At 49.9% G+C, this 16,749-nt stretch overlaps 1 protein-coding gene across 1 annotated transcript; it reads right to left on the bottom strand.

Moving 5' to 3' along the window:
* Positions 1 to 344: 344 nt before the first annotated feature.
* On the bottom strand, positions 345 to 8,277 carry Gas2l2 (growth arrest specific 2 like 2). Its single transcript, XM_047546937.1, has 6 exons — positions 7,494 to 8,277; positions 5,600 to 5,841; positions 4,661 to 4,768; positions 3,490 to 3,586; positions 2,700 to 2,952; positions 345 to 2,114 (listed from the first exon to the last, which is right to left on the bottom strand). The coding sequence occupies exons 1-6, from the start codon at positions 7,876 to 7,878 to the stop codon at positions 629 to 631; spliced, it is 2,571 nt and encodes an 856-aa protein (XP_047402893.1). The 5' UTR covers positions 7,879 to 8,277; the 3' UTR covers positions 345 to 628.
* Between the last annotated feature and the right edge of the window lie 8,472 nt (positions 8,278 to 16,749).

The following is a 16,749-nucleotide window of genomic DNA, read 5'->3' as shown; positions in this document are numbered from 1 at the left end:
CTGAAACTTTGTGGCCTCTCAATCTTAACTTCTTGGACATAAAGGTGTTAGGAACACTCTGAACTGTCGAGTTGACCCTTCAAAGCTTCGGAGTCCTTGGCAAGGGTGGCCTGCAGAAACCTTTGCATTGGGCTTCCCTTGGCCCTGGCTGTGGTGCTGACTGCCTGCCGCCTCCAGGAAAGAGAAGACTGTTGGGCAAGGGTGACTGGACCTTAGAAGAGGAAGGCTCCCTCCCCCTTGTCCCTACCCGTCCGGTGGGATAATGCTTGAAGCTACATCTTCCTGCATCTCCACATTGCTGAGTAAAGGACTCAAGAAGCTAAGGGCTCAAGAACAGACCCACATGTGTTTAATTACTTACAGTTATGGAACCAGGTGACCATGGGCAGAGTCCAGGAGTTAGAACTTATCCAAGGGAGGACAATAGGATGTAGGATCTCCCCACTGCCTCTGGCCTAATGCTGGAGTTGGATGAGTGTGTTACCCATTTGCTCATCAGAACAGATTGAGTCTATATTTATCTTCTGGGCCACCCCTGGCCAAGGCCCTGTATTGAGGTGAGGGAGCCTCCCTTCTCTTCTCGCATACACGGGCATCCTTTTGCTTCCCTTCTCCATTCTTAGGCTCCTCAGACCCAAGATTCCTCCTCTGGTAGGAGTGGGACTTGGTTAAGCTGCCCTACTTGAGGCTGGGGGCTGCTCTGCAGTGGGGGGACTGGCTCGCTCTTCTCTTCACTCACTGAAGCTCCATCCAACTGAGCTGCCTCCCCTCCCTGGCTGCCCAGCACAGCTCTCAAGAGCCTGCCCCGGGGGGGTGGCCTGGCTGGACCCAGGTGCAGGTAGGCCAGTGGCTTGGGGATTCGGGAAGGCCGTTTCTCAGGTCTGTGGTCTCTGCGAGGCCGGATTCTGGGCTTCAACTTCAGCTTGTAGATGGATGGTACCTTCCGGGGCTTCCGGAGTGTTCTCTTGCCTTTGCCCAGGCATGCCTTGGCTTTGTCAGAACTGGGGTGCTCCAGGCTGGCAGACACAGCTAGGGGTGAGCAGTCCGGTTTCCCTGGAGGTGAGACTGTTCTCATCCTGGTGCCCATGGCACTCGGGCTGGCCCTTGCCCTTGGCTCGCTCTCTCTGGCTTCCAGCTTCCCTTTTGGGTTTCCAGGGTCCGTAGTAACAGCTGGCTTAAGGGAGTTGCTAGGGGCTCCCTTCCAGGCTCCCAGATCCACTTTAAGAAGGCATGGGGGTCCCTGAGTCAGTTCTTGGATGACTTTGTCATAAGGACCCCCAGGCTCAGGCCACTGCCCACCTAAGCTGGGGACATAGACTCCACTGCGGGGGATAACTCGAGACCCTGTGCCCTGGGGATGGGCACCCCCCACCTCTAGTAGCTTCATGTTGGCCACGATGTCCTCTTCAAGGCTATGGTAGATATCTTTCTCCTTGATTCTGCCCAAGGCCAGTGGTGTGTACCTCCCCTCCCACTCCTGTGCGTCCCCTCCCGTCCCTGGAGTGACCTGGTTGTCTGGCTGCTGGTCTTTCTGCCTCACTTCTACAGAGCAGTCCCCATGTCTGGACTTAGCCAGATCCCCAGTGACAACCCTTAATGGACTGGGGTCTCTTTCTGCCATGGGACCTCCACTTGCAGTGTCCAGAAAGCTGCTTCTGGGAGCGGAGGGGTGGGCAGGGGGCAGGCGGATGGGGAGCCTGGTGAGTCCTCTGATAGGGGATGGAGAACGAACAGACGCTGGCTCCCTGAGCTGGGGAGAAGCATCCTCAACCTCACGCTGAAGTGGCGGCCTGAGGCCTGTGGGCTGTGCTGTGCTAGAGGGACAATACCGGAGAGGTCTTCTTGCTGATGTCCCTTTGGTGGTGGCCTCAGGGACATGGAGTCTCTTGAGGGTAGGGACCCTGGCATGGATTGCCTGGCTGGTTTTCTCCTCATAAACCCAAGGTGTGGGAGTCCTTCCCCTGGAGAGTTCACCAGGGTATCTGTCCTCTCTCTTCCCTAATGGGGTATATTGTGGGTCTTGGCCCCTATGGGTAGAAGAAAATTGGGGGCTGGGTGGGCTGCCTCCTGCTGACGGCTGCCTCCGAGACGGGGTGAGTAGCCTCTCCTGGGACCTGAAAATGAGAATCACAGGCTGGAAGGGGAGACTCATCAGGGCAGTAGGGCCATTGAGTGTAGTCCCCTGACTCTGGGAAGAATGGCCTTTCCCCCATTGGAACTCTAAGGGGGCTAGACTTTGTGCTGAATTGGACAAATGCTACTTCTCCCCCATGACTGCCTGAGCATTCCCCCTATATCAATCACTATTGAAGTCTATTCCCCCTGGTCCCCTGAATATCAAATAGGAGGAAACCTGGTCCAGGTCTGTGGTGACTTCAGATCCTTTGAGTGATGTCCTAGACCAGGTCTGATAACCAGAGGACACCCAACTTAAGGGTAGGTTTTAATCTTAGCCCTACCATGAAATGGCAGAAGGACCTTGGTTTTCTTCCCTTTCTGTACCTCAGCATCCTTGTTTATGAAATGGGTGGGCACAGAAAGTACCTAGATGATCCCAAAGTAATGGAAACTATTTTGGTTCCAAATACCTAAGGTTTTTTAAGGGATGGAGCAGTGTTCCCTTTATCTTGAGGTGGGGTGGCCTCTAAGAATATGGACTCGAAAGGAGAAAGAGGACTTTCCCCATCCCTCTGCTGTACCTCAGGAATGAAGCCATCTCTCTGAGGTCCCCTGGCCCGGCTCCCCGTTCATTTTGGGGTCTGGGGGAGGAGGAAGCAGGAGGCCTCAGCATTTGGCCCGATGAGGTATACGTCTTCCAGTCCACGGGAGGCAGTGGACTCTGTGAGCGGCTGATGGTCATGGTAGGCTGGAACTGTGAGGGTCCATCCTGCACCCTTACTTCATGCTGAACCCGTGGGCCTGGGGACTTCAGTAAGCTGCCCTGTTTGTGGGCTACCAACACAGTATCCCAGAGAAAGAGAGGAAGGAAAAGTTCAATGTTGATGGAGCTCATTGTTCCCTTTGCCCAGCTGTCCTGTGTCCCCATCCCACTTTAAAGTTAGTGGGGCTTACAGTGGCAGCACCAGTTTCCTGACAGGAGGGGTTTAGGGGACCATCTGGTCAGAGGGCCCAGCTGAGGGCCTTGTTTAAAGCTGTGTTTGTATTGCAGGTTTAAGACTTTCAGTTTGATTGTGTGCTTATTTGGGGTAGCCCGAGGTGTTGGAGGAGATTGTGAAGGACCTTCTAAATCACACTTGGTGCCACCCCTGCGCCTGAGAACTGCCTGGACGCACGCTAACCAAATGCTGATTCTGCGTGTGTTGCACACCCTCTTGTGGTTCTAACTAGTACTGCATCACGGCCCCGCTGTAAGGTCGACCACCTCCATCCTCCCCACACTCCTCCCATCTCTGCTGCTGGCCTCCCGACCCAGAGCTACACCTCTCCAACCAGCCAGCCCCACAGGGGGAGGACACTTAGGGGACTCACAGAGGGATGTACACCGGCAGGGGTCATGTTTGTCCAGATAATGGCCGAGCGTGTCCCAGCCGCCCCCCACACGCACCATCACATGGTTCCGGAGGATCTGAGGGGGCAAGGGTGAGGTTGAGGGCAGGGTGGAGGGCATTGCCTCTTCCTGGACCCTCTGACAGGCCTCTGGCACACATGTGGGGATATGCCAACTCGTGTGCAGATCACTCAGGCACTCCTGTGCACGTGACTGGGAGTGGGCATATTTTGCAGTCTGATCTTTTCCATGTGTTCAAGGGTGGGGGCCAAATTGACCAACAGAAAATTGTCCCCTAGCCAGACATGGGATCACATGGGCATTAACCAGGCCCCACTGCACTCCTTTCTCTGGCTTCCCTACAGAGTGATTGGCACCTGCCCACAGGTCTATCTAAAGTGGGTCGGAACTGCCTCTGGCTTCGCCTCTGTGTATCTGTGACAGAATCTGTGAGAATCCCACCTCACTCCACACTGGGGCAAGTCTCATGGTCTCTCCAGGTTTCAGTTTCCTCAGTTGAAAAGTGGGGCCACAATTTCTTGCCCCTACCCATGTTATTGCCTCAGGGTCTGAGTGGGGGCTCGGGTTCCTGGCTCTGCCCACAGGTGTGGCCTGTGCACAAGGAAAGGGCTTGGGCACAAACCACTTCTGGTGAGGTGCAACCAGGTATCAGGAAGGATAATGGGAGGCATGTCTCAGACCTGAACTGCTACTCACTTTGTAGAAATGTATGTAAGCCAGCTATGTGAGGGGTGGACTCTGGGGTCCACGTGGCCGGGGCCATGCACTGGACACAGATTTGGGGTTCTCAGAACCCTTGCTCTGACCAAACCTGTGGGTGGAGCAGAGTGGAATGTAAAGTGAGGGTATCTTCCTCATGCCCCACTTCTGTTTGAGGTACTCTCTAAACTGGGCTATGAGGGAAGTAATGGCAGGTGGTGATTCCAGCTTCCCTGATGAAAGGAGAGGATAGGCTTGCCAGCTTTGCCAGGAATGTCCTGGAAATCTCTGAGTAGAAGGAAAGCCCCAGGGCTTGATGGCTTGGTGTGTATAGTGACTTCCTGTCCTTTCCCTGAGGCTCGGGCAACATCCATGGAAAGAAACCCTATTCTGCTGAGACTAGGGGCCCCTCCACCCCCAGTCCAGACTCACCCGGATGAAGATGAGGGTGTTGGAGTCCCCTACTTGGTACTTCCCCTCAGACAACTTGACCATGGAGAACTGCACTGGGCATGTGCAGTGGCTCACCAGGTTCTGCACCTGCAGGCAGTGGACAGAAGGCTCAGCCCTTCCCTCTGCTTGTGCACCCAAGTCCCCTCTCCAACTCTGCGTCAAATTAAATGGGGTCCTCCCTGCTTGCTGCTGAGGTAGGGTCTGGGGGCTGAGAAGCAAGTAGAAGGTAGGGAAGACCCAATGAGAAGACCAGGAGCAGCCCTTTGTGGTCCAATGCCCTTGAGGGTCAGCTGATGGAGGTGGCGGACAGTAATGGCTAAGTAGGGGGACTGTGGAATCTGGTAAGCTCAGGTTGGAGTCCAGCTTCCACTGCACCAAAGGCCTTTAGTTAAGAACCTTCCATGAGCTCCATTTTCCCCAGTGGAAGAAATAGGGTTAATCACAGCAAGAGCCCGATCCTTTGAAGTGCCCCCTCTCTGCAGACTATTCCACATGCTGTGCAGGCCCATTAATACAGCAGTCATGGAAAGTAGGTGCTGTTACGGTCCCTATGCTACCAGTGAGGAAACTGAGGCACAGAGAGGTTGAATAATTTTCTCAAAGTCTCATAGTGGGGAAGCAGTGGAACTAGACCTTGAGCCAGGGTCCTGGAGAGGATGCCAGCATCCCTGTTCTTCACACCCATCCCACTGGGGGCTGCATGAGAGCCAAGCAGGGCTGGGTTGGTAATAAAGGTAAGACGTTGATACAGCCGTTACAGCCTGTGGTTAAGGTTGGGACTCAGAGTGGAACGTGACTTACTTAAAGCCACACAATTGGAACTGGAGCTCAAGCAGTGGGTGACTCAGAGGGGGCTGGGCTGGAATGGGGGAGAGGGACCTGGGTGAGGGACCTGAGGGCGTGTGCGGGGCACCTCACCATCTGGTCCAGGTTGCGGAAGTGGCAGGGACGGCGTGTGGGGAGCACAGGAGGTGGGGGGTCGGGCGGGGGCAAGGCCAGCTCCTGCCGCAGCTCCTCATCGATCTCCGCCTCCAAGTGCACCAGGGTGGGTGCCGCCACGCCGAAGCGCCAGGCGCGACGGCCCACTTCCAACAAGCACAGCACCACGTTCCTCACGTTCTTGCGCAGCACCAAGTCCTCAGTCTCGAACATCAGTACCTCTGGTGTGGGGTGGGGGAGGAGCAGCACAGGCAGTGAGTCCCCTGCTGACCTCCTGTAGGAAGTACTGGGGTCAGCCCAAGACCCAGGCAGCAGATTTGGAAAGGTGGCTCAGAGCTCAGAATCTTGGGGTGGTGACAGCCAGCAGGAGGGGTCTGGGCAGCCTCGGTCAGCTGCTGGGTGCAGACAAGGCCACCAGTCTCACAGGAGAAGCTGGGGTGGGAAGAGGTGACACAGCAAAACCGAGGAACCCTGAGCCTCTGTGGGCTGTGGGAGAGAAGAAAGCTTCCCTCCACCTTGCCCTTCTCCCTATTCAGCTCCCAGGTTGGGTCCAGGAACAGGAAGTAGTTTGTCCTGCTTCCCACCAGGTTCTCTCACCTCCTGCATCCACGCAGCACCTCAGACGCAGCGCCCAGTCCAGGTATAACCAGGCTGGGTTGAGCACAGGTTCTGCACGTACTGCCCCTAAGGCTGAGTCCTGACTCTCCCACCTACTAGCTGCGTGACCTTGAGTCTCAGTTTTCTCTTCTGTAAAGTGGGGATGTAGTCTGTCTCTCGGGGTTGTCAGGATTGGATAAGCTAATAGTTGTTGGCATTTACAGATAATGTCTGGCACAGTGTAAGTGCTCCACAGAACACCTATTTTATTTATGTAGTGGTGCTGGGATTGGACCAGGACATTATGCATGACAGGCAAGCACTCTACCTCTGAGTTACACCCTCAGCCCAAACGCCAGCTTTTATTAACCTTTCAATCCTGTTCCTCACTGCCTTGCCACCAGCCTGTAGCCTAACCTTGACCCTCTTCCTGTCTGACCCCTACTACCTTTGGCCTGGAGGATGGCACAACATTCAGGTACATCCTATTCCAAGGAGATGACAGACCCTGACATGTCACTCCCCTGAGTCCTGCAAGCCTCAGCATGACTGTGACCCTCCCTACCATTGTTGGGCTTCTGCCTCTTCTCCGGTTCTCTCCCACCCTGGCCCCACACCCCAGTCTCTGAATCATAAATGCAGCAGCTTTTCTGTGCCTCTGTCAGTGCTGTCCACCTGCCTAGAATTCCCTTTTCCCCAAACTTCTCATTTCTCCTCAAGATTTAACCCAAATTTCCTTCCTCTGTGTGACTTTCTGGACTCCCACTTCTACATCACCAGCTCACTGATTTCTCTCCTGGTTTCCAGGCCCACTCGCCTGGACTTGGAGCATCCTCTGCCCTGGGCTGTAATTTTGTTGCCGTCGTTGGGGATTGAATCCAGGGCCTCCAGCACGAGAGGCAAGCACTCTACCAACTGAGCTATATCCCCAGTCCATGGGCTGTAATTTTGTATCTATGTGCCTTGCTAGACCATGAATTCCTTGGGTAATGGATCTCATTCCTCTCACTTCTTGATGCCCAAGAAGTATTGGTGCTCAATACAGAATAGGGGTTTCATATGTGTTTGTTGAATGAATCATTAACAAGCATTAATCAATCATCAATATTCATATTGGGAGGATCGACTATGCGATGGGGAGACGGAGAATGAAGAGAGGTGAGCTGGTTCAAGTCCAACCAGGAAGGAACTCAGGTTCCTCACCCCCAGATCTAGCCTAGGTCTCAGAGAAGGGATGAACGCCCCACAAGATAAGGGTCTGGGATAGGGTGGTTACCTTGGATGCCCATCTCCTTGCGACACCACTGGATGAAGTTGGAGACATTGTCCCTGGCCTGGAAGGTACCCGGCTGGGCGGCTCCATTGCAGGAAACCCCCGTCCGGGGCATGGGAATCCTTCGGGCCTGGACAGGGTCCTCAGCCAGGTAGGCCAGAGCAGCCTCAGTGACAGTGTTGGCATGCTGGCAGAGTACCAGGCCCGTCTCCAGAACCTGCAGGAAGTTGGCTGCATCGATGTCCAGCCCGTAGAGATCCCGAAGCCACTCAGCCAGGTCTTCCTTCATGGCCTCCAGGTACTGCTCACTGGACTTGAAGGGCCGGATGCTGCGCACAGGAGGCCCTGGGGTCCCAGGCCTCTTCCTGTATCCCCGCTGCTGAGACATGGCTGGAACTGCAGCAGGTCTGCCCACCTCTTCCCTTTCACTGCTGCCTCTTTACTTCTGCTACCTGCTAGGTTTTGGCCTGGTCCTCCCTGATTTGGGGTCGGGGGGTCCCCTTCTACCCCCGAGAGTCCAGGACTTCCGGCTCTGCTGCTTGCGGCTGACTTTAGCCTCCGGGCCAGGGCCTCGCCCCCCCACATTCCTCAGATCCTGCCAGAACTTTCCCTACTTGGTGGCCCTGCAGCAACCTCACTCTCTGACTGCCCAGTTCACTCAGTGTTCAGCACCTCCCAGGACCGGGGGAGGTGAAGACACTTCTCTCACCCCCAGGGCTGAACAGGTCCGTCTGGCTGCCTCCCACCGGCCACGACGACAGGCCAGGGAGCCTGGCATGGCCGTCAGCCTCCCCACTCCGCTTTCCTCTCCTCTCCTTGGAGACAGCGTTTGCTACAAACACTCCTCCTTAACCCTTCCCGCAGGCACCAGCTGGCCCTGGAGCTGGTGGAGCTCGGCAGAGAGGCCGGGGCTGGCTTTTCTCACCAGACTGACCCCTGTGGGGGCTTCTGGGGAGTGGGGGAGAAGGCAGGGTCAGGGACTGGGGTCCCTCGGGTTTTAGTGAGCACTGGAGGAAAAACATGAGAGATACAGCACCAGAGTTCAAAGACAGGATTTTTGTTGAAATCTCTATACAAGAGACATGTATTTCCTAGCCTCTCAGTGCCTCAGTTTCCCAACTATAAAATGGGAATGATAATGTCTAGTTCTGTGGAGTGTTGTAAGGAATAAAGGAATAACGTGTGGAAGTGCCAGACCACCAGAACACAGGCACAGTTCTGGGTGGCTCCCAGCTCTCAGTGATTCTCCCAGTATCCCTGTCAGCACTGTGGTTCCCACCTTCTCTGGAGAACCTGCTCCATCCCTTGCTTTAACCATGTAATTCTTCTAGAACAGGCTGTCAGTCACAGTACCTCACCCCCACAACCACAGCCATGCATTCATTCAACAAAGATTTCTTGAGCACCTATCATGTGCCAGATGCTATTGTAGGCCTGATATAGCAAGAAACAAAAAAAAGATCAGGTCCCTGACGTCATGAGGCTACTCCCATGATGGATGACAGATAAACAAATCCATGGTAAGTCAGATGGTGATAAACACCACAGAGAAAAATGAGGGAGTAAAGGAGAGAGGAAGGTGTGTGGGGATTTTGTAGAAGGTGGTCAGGGAGGTCCTACTGAGAGCATGACAGTTGAGCAGAGATCTGAGAGAAGTGGGGAAGTGAGTCTCACAACTATCTGGGGGAACAGTGCTTGGGCAGAGGGAACAGCCAGTGCAAAATCTCTGTGGGAGGAGCTTCTTAGCATAGTCTAAGAACAGCAAAGAGAAGAAGGATATGAGGTTAAGAAGAAACGGGGTCCCAGATCATGCAGGGCCTTTGGGTAACTCCAGAGACTGATGTTTTCTCTGTGTGAAATGAAAAATGTACTAGAGAGTTTTGGGTAGAGGAAGGATTTTCTGGTAACAGGCTGCTGAGTGGAGAAGGACTGCAGGACCAAAGGTGGAGTCAGGCAAGAGTTATTCTAGGGCCATCATACAAGGAAGAGCAAGAGTGGCTTGGGCCAGGTAGGCCAAGAACTCACATTCCTTTTTATTTCTTTCTTCAAGTACTAGTGATAAAACCCAAGGTCTCATACATGCTAGTGGCTATACTACCACTGAACCACACCTCCAGACCTTTTTATTTATCTCTCTTGAAATAAAAAAATAAATAAAAAGGTCAGTAAATAAAATAAAATAATAAATAAATAAAAATAAATAAAGATAGCTCAGTTGGTAGAGTGCTTGCTTTGCAAGCACAAGGCCCTGGGTTCAATCCCCAGCACCCAAAAAAACAAAACAAAACAAAACAAAACAAAACAAAAGAGAGATTCTAAGTTGCCCAAACTGACCTCAAACTTGTGATCCTCCTGCCTCAGGTTTCTGAGTAGCTGGGGTTAAAGGCATGTACCACCACAATCAGTCTAGCTAACTCTTGAAGAGTTCACAAGGTTGGTTCAAAACAGCATTTCTTAGTCTTGGTACTGTTGATACTTTAGGCTAGATAACTCTTTGGGGCTGTCCATACACTGTAGGATATTTAGCAGTATCTCTGGCCTCTCTGCATTAAATGCCACTAGTAACCGCATTCCCTTAATGACAAACAAAACGTCTCCAGATATTGTCAGATGTCCACTGGGGCGGGGGGGATTCTCCCCCCACCCACCTGAGAGGTCCTGATCTAGGAGGTGAGCCTGAGACTCAAGCTAGTTCAAACAGAGCCCTGCCCCGGGCATTCCAAACTGGAGCTGTAGGAGCAGGTTCTTTTTCCAGTCCGATGATTAGGACTTTATGGATGCAGATGTGAGTCCAAATTCCCAGCACATGGAGAAAGTCCTTCTGCAGTAAGAAGGAATGAAGCTGTCACACGACAAGCACAGAGACGGAGGGAGAGAGAACCTGAGGATGCTGCAGTCCTCGGTCCTGTTGTTTTTATGCCAATCTCATGTCTTTCTCTGTTAGTTAGCAACAGGCTAAGCTGCTGTGATAAAAACAGAATACACACAAACAAAAACTACCCCCAAGCAGTGACTCACATAAGAGAAAAGATTATTTCTCTTCCTCAGAGGTAGGCAGGGGGAGCTTCCCCTGAGGTCGAACAGGGACCCGGGTTCTTTCTATCTTGTCGCTCTCTTTGGCTATCGTTGTTACCTAAACAATCAGTGTTGGATTCCCAGGACTTTGAATTCTGCCAAATTCAGGAAGGGAGAACAGAGACATGGGTCAGACAGCTTCCTTTTTAAGAACATGATGTGAGGTTGGGGATGTAGCTCAGTGGGAGAGCACCTGCCCAGCATGTACTGGGGTTGGATCCCCAGTATGGCAATACAAGAAAGTTAAAGTGGAAGTTACACACATCCCTTCCACTCAAATGCGTTTGGTCAGAATTTAGGCATTTGGCCACATTTAGTTGCATGGGAGGCTGAAACTGCAGCTGATGATCACAGGTCCTTTTACTAAAGGGTAGAATGGAGACAAGGGCGTGACTTACACTCCTAGCCATATGAGAGTCCCAGAGCAAAGCCTTTCTCTGACTTTACTTCACAGTGTGTGTGAAGGTCCACAGAGCAAATATTTTAGGTTTTTGAGAGTCAGATACTGTCTGTATCACATATTATTCTTCGCTTTTTTTTTTTTTTTAACAGTCCTTTAAAAATAATAATACAGGCTGGGGATATAGCTCAGTTGGTAGAGTTCCTGCCTCGCATGCACAAGACCCTGGGTTCAATCCCCAGCACCACAACAAAATAATAATAATAATATGAGGGGGCTGGGGCTGTAGCTCAGTGGTAAAGCGCTTGCCTAGCATGTGTGAAGCACTGGGTTTGATTCTCAGCACCGCATATAAATAAAATAAAGGTCCATCAACAACTGAAAAAAAAAAAAAGAAAACATAAAAATAAAATGAACCATTCTAAGCTCAAGGTGATACAGAAATAGGCTAGGTGTGGATTTGGGCGTCTGTTTGCTAACAGATTACATAAATCAATAAATTCCTTTTTTAGTCTTCTTCAATTAAATACGGTCTTTACTTTTTGATCATAGAACACGATTCTTTTTCTTGGGGCTGGGGGTTGAACCCAGAGCCTTATACATGCCAGGCAAGGTGTGCCCGAGTTACACCCCCAGCACCAGGAATTTAAATATATGTGTCAGAGGGAAGAGAACTGTAACAAGCATCTAGTTAATTCTGAAGGGGGGTTGGGTGGAAATGCAGCCCATTTGGATGATTTAATGACATAAATAAAATTTGAGCTGGGCTTTGAGGAAGAAATGAGAAAAATCTGTGCTCCCACTTTTACTAGGTCAGAGAACATCTTAATTAGTCAGAAGACACAGATGGTTCAGTGACAGAGAAAGGGTACACCCACCCTTTTATCCTTAAGCTAGTTTGAGTTGGTCTGCTGTCAGTTATAGTCAAATGAATTTGGAAGAAAAAAGTACAGTGAACAAGGTGGAGTTCTCCCCTCCTGCCTTTAATCTGTAAAGGGCATGTGTTATATGGCAGAGATTCTGAACCCAGAAGCATGTTTAGGAATTCCCCACTCAGAAGGATCCTGGGTCCACCTTTGGAAGTTCAACAGGCCGCACCCGGATGTATCTTTGGTTCAACTAATCAAACCCACCACCTGGGCCATGACATGGAGTCAGCGGCACCCAGAAGCAGCGAAGAATCCATTCTGGGGGCAGCCATGGTGACATCCACACCTGGTTCCCAGAACCACAGGGGCAGCAGTCAAGGATTCAATCTTTCATGATCCATGTTCTGTGGCAGGATTTTAACTATGGTTCTGGACCCCTAGAGGGTCTTTATCCTGCCTGTTTGGAGAGCCTAGTTCCTCGATCTTCTTGGTGGTTCTGTGGGGGCTATTCAATATCCTTTCAGAAAATTCCTTTTCTGCTCTGTTTAGCCAAGATTGTTTGCTGACAACAACAGACCTCCGATGATGTGCGCACAGCCTTCGGGGCTCCTGAGGTTGGACTTGCTCCCTGATCCCCTTACTGATCCTCTCCGGGTGGCCACAGGCCCCTCCCCTTTCACCTCCTGCAGCTCTGCGCCATCCAGTACCAGTCAAAGGTGACTTCGGTGTTGCTCCATCCCAGGAGCAAAGGCAAACGGCCGCACTGAAATCAGCAGTGTTTCTGCCATTTGAACAGAAATGTGTGTCTCCTTGGGCCTGTCATGTGGAAGTACGAAGAGATGGTCTCTAAGATTTGTGCAGCAGGGCCTCCTGGGAGGCGAAGAGGCTCAGGAGAGGGGAGCTGACAGTGGACCATCAGATTCCTAGAGACTGTGGAGGGAACTGCTGACCTCCAGATTTCAGTGTTCCCTGGATCCAAGGAATGGCCTGGAATGGGACAAGGAGGGACAAGACCAGTGGTTGGTCAGGGAAAGAAGGAAGGAGGGAAAAAGGACTGAGCCTTCTGCCCACACGCCGTCCTATTTACAGAAGATGTAGTGTCCACTTTCACTGACTAGAGGGTTTTCTATTTCCTAAGAGTTCTCAGAACAAGTCCTGGGGCCTGCCTGATTTGTCCTTCGGGGACAAGGAAAGGAGTCACATACTGTCTGTGTCACATATTATGAGTCAATAAATGCAGCTCATTCTCTTCCAGTTTCATTTTGTTTAGTTTTTGAGCAGGTTTAAAAGAATTACAGAAGGCAAAAACAGAAGTGCTTTTTAACTCTGCTCCATGAGTCCTACTTAATCAAAGGTACTGGTTACAACTAGCCTACGTCAGGGCAATCCCATTTCTTTTTGCTATTAGTTGGTTTAGGAATGGGTTTGTGCCCCAATTCTGGCTAATGAGATTCAATGAGAAGTTTGTGGTAAGCCGTTCCTCCCCTCCGTCCATGGTCAAATGAGGTCGTGATGCTTGGAGCTGCAGCAGTCATTCTGCATCCAGGAGGAGATGAGGAAAGGGGAAAATGTACAGGGCTGTTAATAACTTCATCAAGACATTAAGCCAATCCAAGAGCCTCTGCCTTCAGACTAATTAATAATGAATAAATTTTATGAAGTTTGAGCCATTACTACTTGGACATTCTAAATACATCTTAGCTGACATATGCTCAAAGTTCAAGAGCCCCTGTTTCCTTTTGTTATACAAATGTATGATGTTGTTACAGATATTCCCATACCATGGTGCTTACATACTAACTTACTGGATACTTTTTCTTTTAAGTTCTCTATTGCTCAACTAAAATGAATATTTCACATCCGTTATACTTAGCTATTAGAAGTTAATGAACTATTGAAGCAGCTCAACTCACAATAGCTAAGCTATGGAACCAACCTAGATGTCCTTCAACATATGAATGGATAAAGAAAATGTGGCATACATACACAATGGAATATTACTCAGCCTTAAAGAAGAATAACGTGATTGCATTTGCTGATAAATGGATGCAGCTGGAGAATATCATGCTAAGCAAAATAAACCAATCCCAAAAATCCAAAGGCTGAATATTTCCTCTAACATGCAGATGCTAATTCACAATAAGGGGGGTGGACAGGGAAGAAGAGAATTACTTTGGATTAGGCAAAGGGGAGTGAAGGGAGGGGAGAGGGTATGGAAATAGGAAGAATAGTAGAATGAATCAGACATTATTATCCCATGTATATACATGACTTAATGACCCGTGTGATTGTGTGCATCAGGTACAAACAGAAGAATGAGAAGTTATACTCCATTTATTTATGATGTGTCAAAATGCATTCTATTGTCATGTATAACTAATTACAACAAATACAAAATTTGAAAAAAGTTAAGTGAGCTATTTATACTATTAATTTAAAAATGAAAGTTTAATATGAAAAAACTGCAGCTTTAATTTTGGTAACGGACCTCATCTTGTTCTCTAAATATGATTTCTATGAATGGCAGAGAATAATGCTCCAACTTGCCAATAAATACAGTTTATTCTCTTCCAATTTTATTTTGTTTAGTTTTTGTTTTTGGTGCTGTAAATTGAACCCAGGGATGCTCTACCACTGAGCTAAATCCCCAAACTTTTGTTTTTATTTTTATGTATTTTTTCTTTAATTTTGAGACAGGGTCTTGCTAAGTTGCTTAGGGCCTCTATATGTTGCTCTGTGGGCCTCAAACTTGAAATCTTCCTGCCTCAGCCTCCTGAATCCCTGGGATTACAGGTACAATGTGCCACTGCACCACGTTATTTTGTTATTTTTTCCCCCCAAGTACTGGGGTTGAATCCAGGGGTGTCCTACCACTGAGCTCCATACCCACTTATTTTTTTTATTGAAACTGCCTTGCTACATTGCACAGGCTGGCTTCAAAGTTGTGATCCTCCTGTCTCAGCCTCCCAACTAGCCGGGATTATAGGCATAAACCATCATGCCTGGCTCTCTTCTGACTTTAAGCTGTCTCTTATGGATACAGAACCAGTCAATTCTGAATTTGCTCTCATTATCAGTGGCCCTTTGAAAGGTCTTCCAAGATGGCAGGAGCTTATGTCTGTTCTTGCTGCTGTTGGAATTGCCTGCTGACTCTCCTGTTTTCACTGATGACTGTTAGGATTACTCTGTGACATCCGTTTTCAATGTGCTTTTATGCTGATGTTATTTTTACAATAATTCAAGTTTTACAAAAGTTCCACAAAACTCAAATTTGCTCTTAGGAGAGGGAATGTATACCCTAAGGTGGTGAAGGGCTGCTGGAGAGATCAGACTTGGGGGTGCAGGATGAGACGAATACTGGGCCTGGGGACAGCTTGTGGTGTTTTGGTAGGATGCCCCCTAAAAGTCACAATATAGGCTCATTGCTGCAGATGTGCCTGCCAGGGATATGAGATCGGGGGGAATGTCTCAAGGTTGCTCATGGGCCATGTTCATAAGTATCCTCCAGTGATGGAGTCCTAGCCAAATTGTTCCTGTGAAATGACTTTTTGCTCTTTTTAAACTCTGCTCCCTGAGTCCTACTTAATCAAAGGTACCGGTTACCGGTATCGTAGAGCTGGGATTTAAGCCCAGCTTCTCAGGGACCAAAGACACCCTCTAGTCGCCCGCCCCCCCCCCCCCCGCCTTTTTTTTTTTTTTTTTTTAATGTTATGCTGAATATAAAACCCAGTGCTAGGCAAGCGCTCTCCCATGAGCTACAACTACAACCCTCTACTCTCCTTTAATGCCTTCCCCAGATGAAAGGTGGGGGATCCCAAAATTTTGAGTGCATCTGGAGGCTCTGGAAAAGGCAGCTATTCCTGGGTGGAGCCCTAGGAGCAGATGAGATTCTAGCTCCGCCCCCTGTGATCCAACAGAGGGCGGAGACCAGACCAAGTTCTGTGTGTTCTGGGCACTCTCTCACAATCCCAGTCCCTGATCAGGGGAAGCAGGCAGCACAGTCTGGGAAAGAATGGATAAGTATGGTGAGTGGGGCTGGTGGTAGACTGGGGCCAGAGGAGGGGTCTCTTGACCCCAGCCTGGACCAACTCACCTATCACCATAGCAACCCCAGAACAGAAGTGGAACCTTTCCTCAACTACCTATACAACCTATACTTATAGCTACAAGCCCTCTCCTTTCTCCTTCCTGAATATTTTTTTGTTTTGTGTTTTGGTACTGAGGATCAAACCCAGGAGCCCTTAACCACTGAGCCACATCCCCAGACCTTTTATTTTTTATTTTGAGATGGGGTCTCACTAAGTTACTTAGGAATGGTCTCACTAAGTTGCCGAGGCTGGCTTTGAACTTATGATCCTCCTGCCTCAACCTCCTGAGTCTCTGGGATTACAGGCCTGCACCACCATACCCAACTTCTCCTTCCGGAATATCCTTAACATCTCCTTCATTTCCACCTGCTTCTGTTTGGGTCTCTGTCTTCTATGGCCTGGACCATTGTAATGACTCTTAAGTAGGTCTCCTCTGTCCTGTCAGAGGAAACATCCTAAAAAACAGCTCTGAGCATGTCCCTCCATCAAATTGTTCAGTGGTGTCCACTGCTGAAGGACAAGCTAGACTCCAAGTCTCATCCATCCTTTTCAAACCAATTTTCTGCTTCCCTTCCCCCTGAAATGTCCCCAGCACTCCTGTCTGGCTGCATACCAGGCATGGCCTTTCAAAACCAGAAGACTCCTTAATCTGTTTTCCTAGACAAAAGTGCAATGGACACTGGTTTTCCACCTTTAGCAATACCACGAACAGGCAGAATCTTTGAAACAACTTCTTAAAGATTTCAAACATTCTGGATCACATTCAGAGGCCCCGCTATTACCCATGCATTACCTACCTAAGAGGATTGTGGAGATTAAGGGACACC

This window comes from Sciurus carolinensis, chromosome 3 (assembly GCF_902686445.1).
Source record: "Sciurus carolinensis chromosome 3, mSciCar1.2, whole genome shotgun sequence".
Taxonomy (NCBI): Eukaryota; Metazoa; Chordata; class Mammalia; order Rodentia; family Sciuridae; genus Sciurus; species Sciurus carolinensis.
This window is presented reverse-complemented; position numbering and strand designations above follow the sequence as displayed.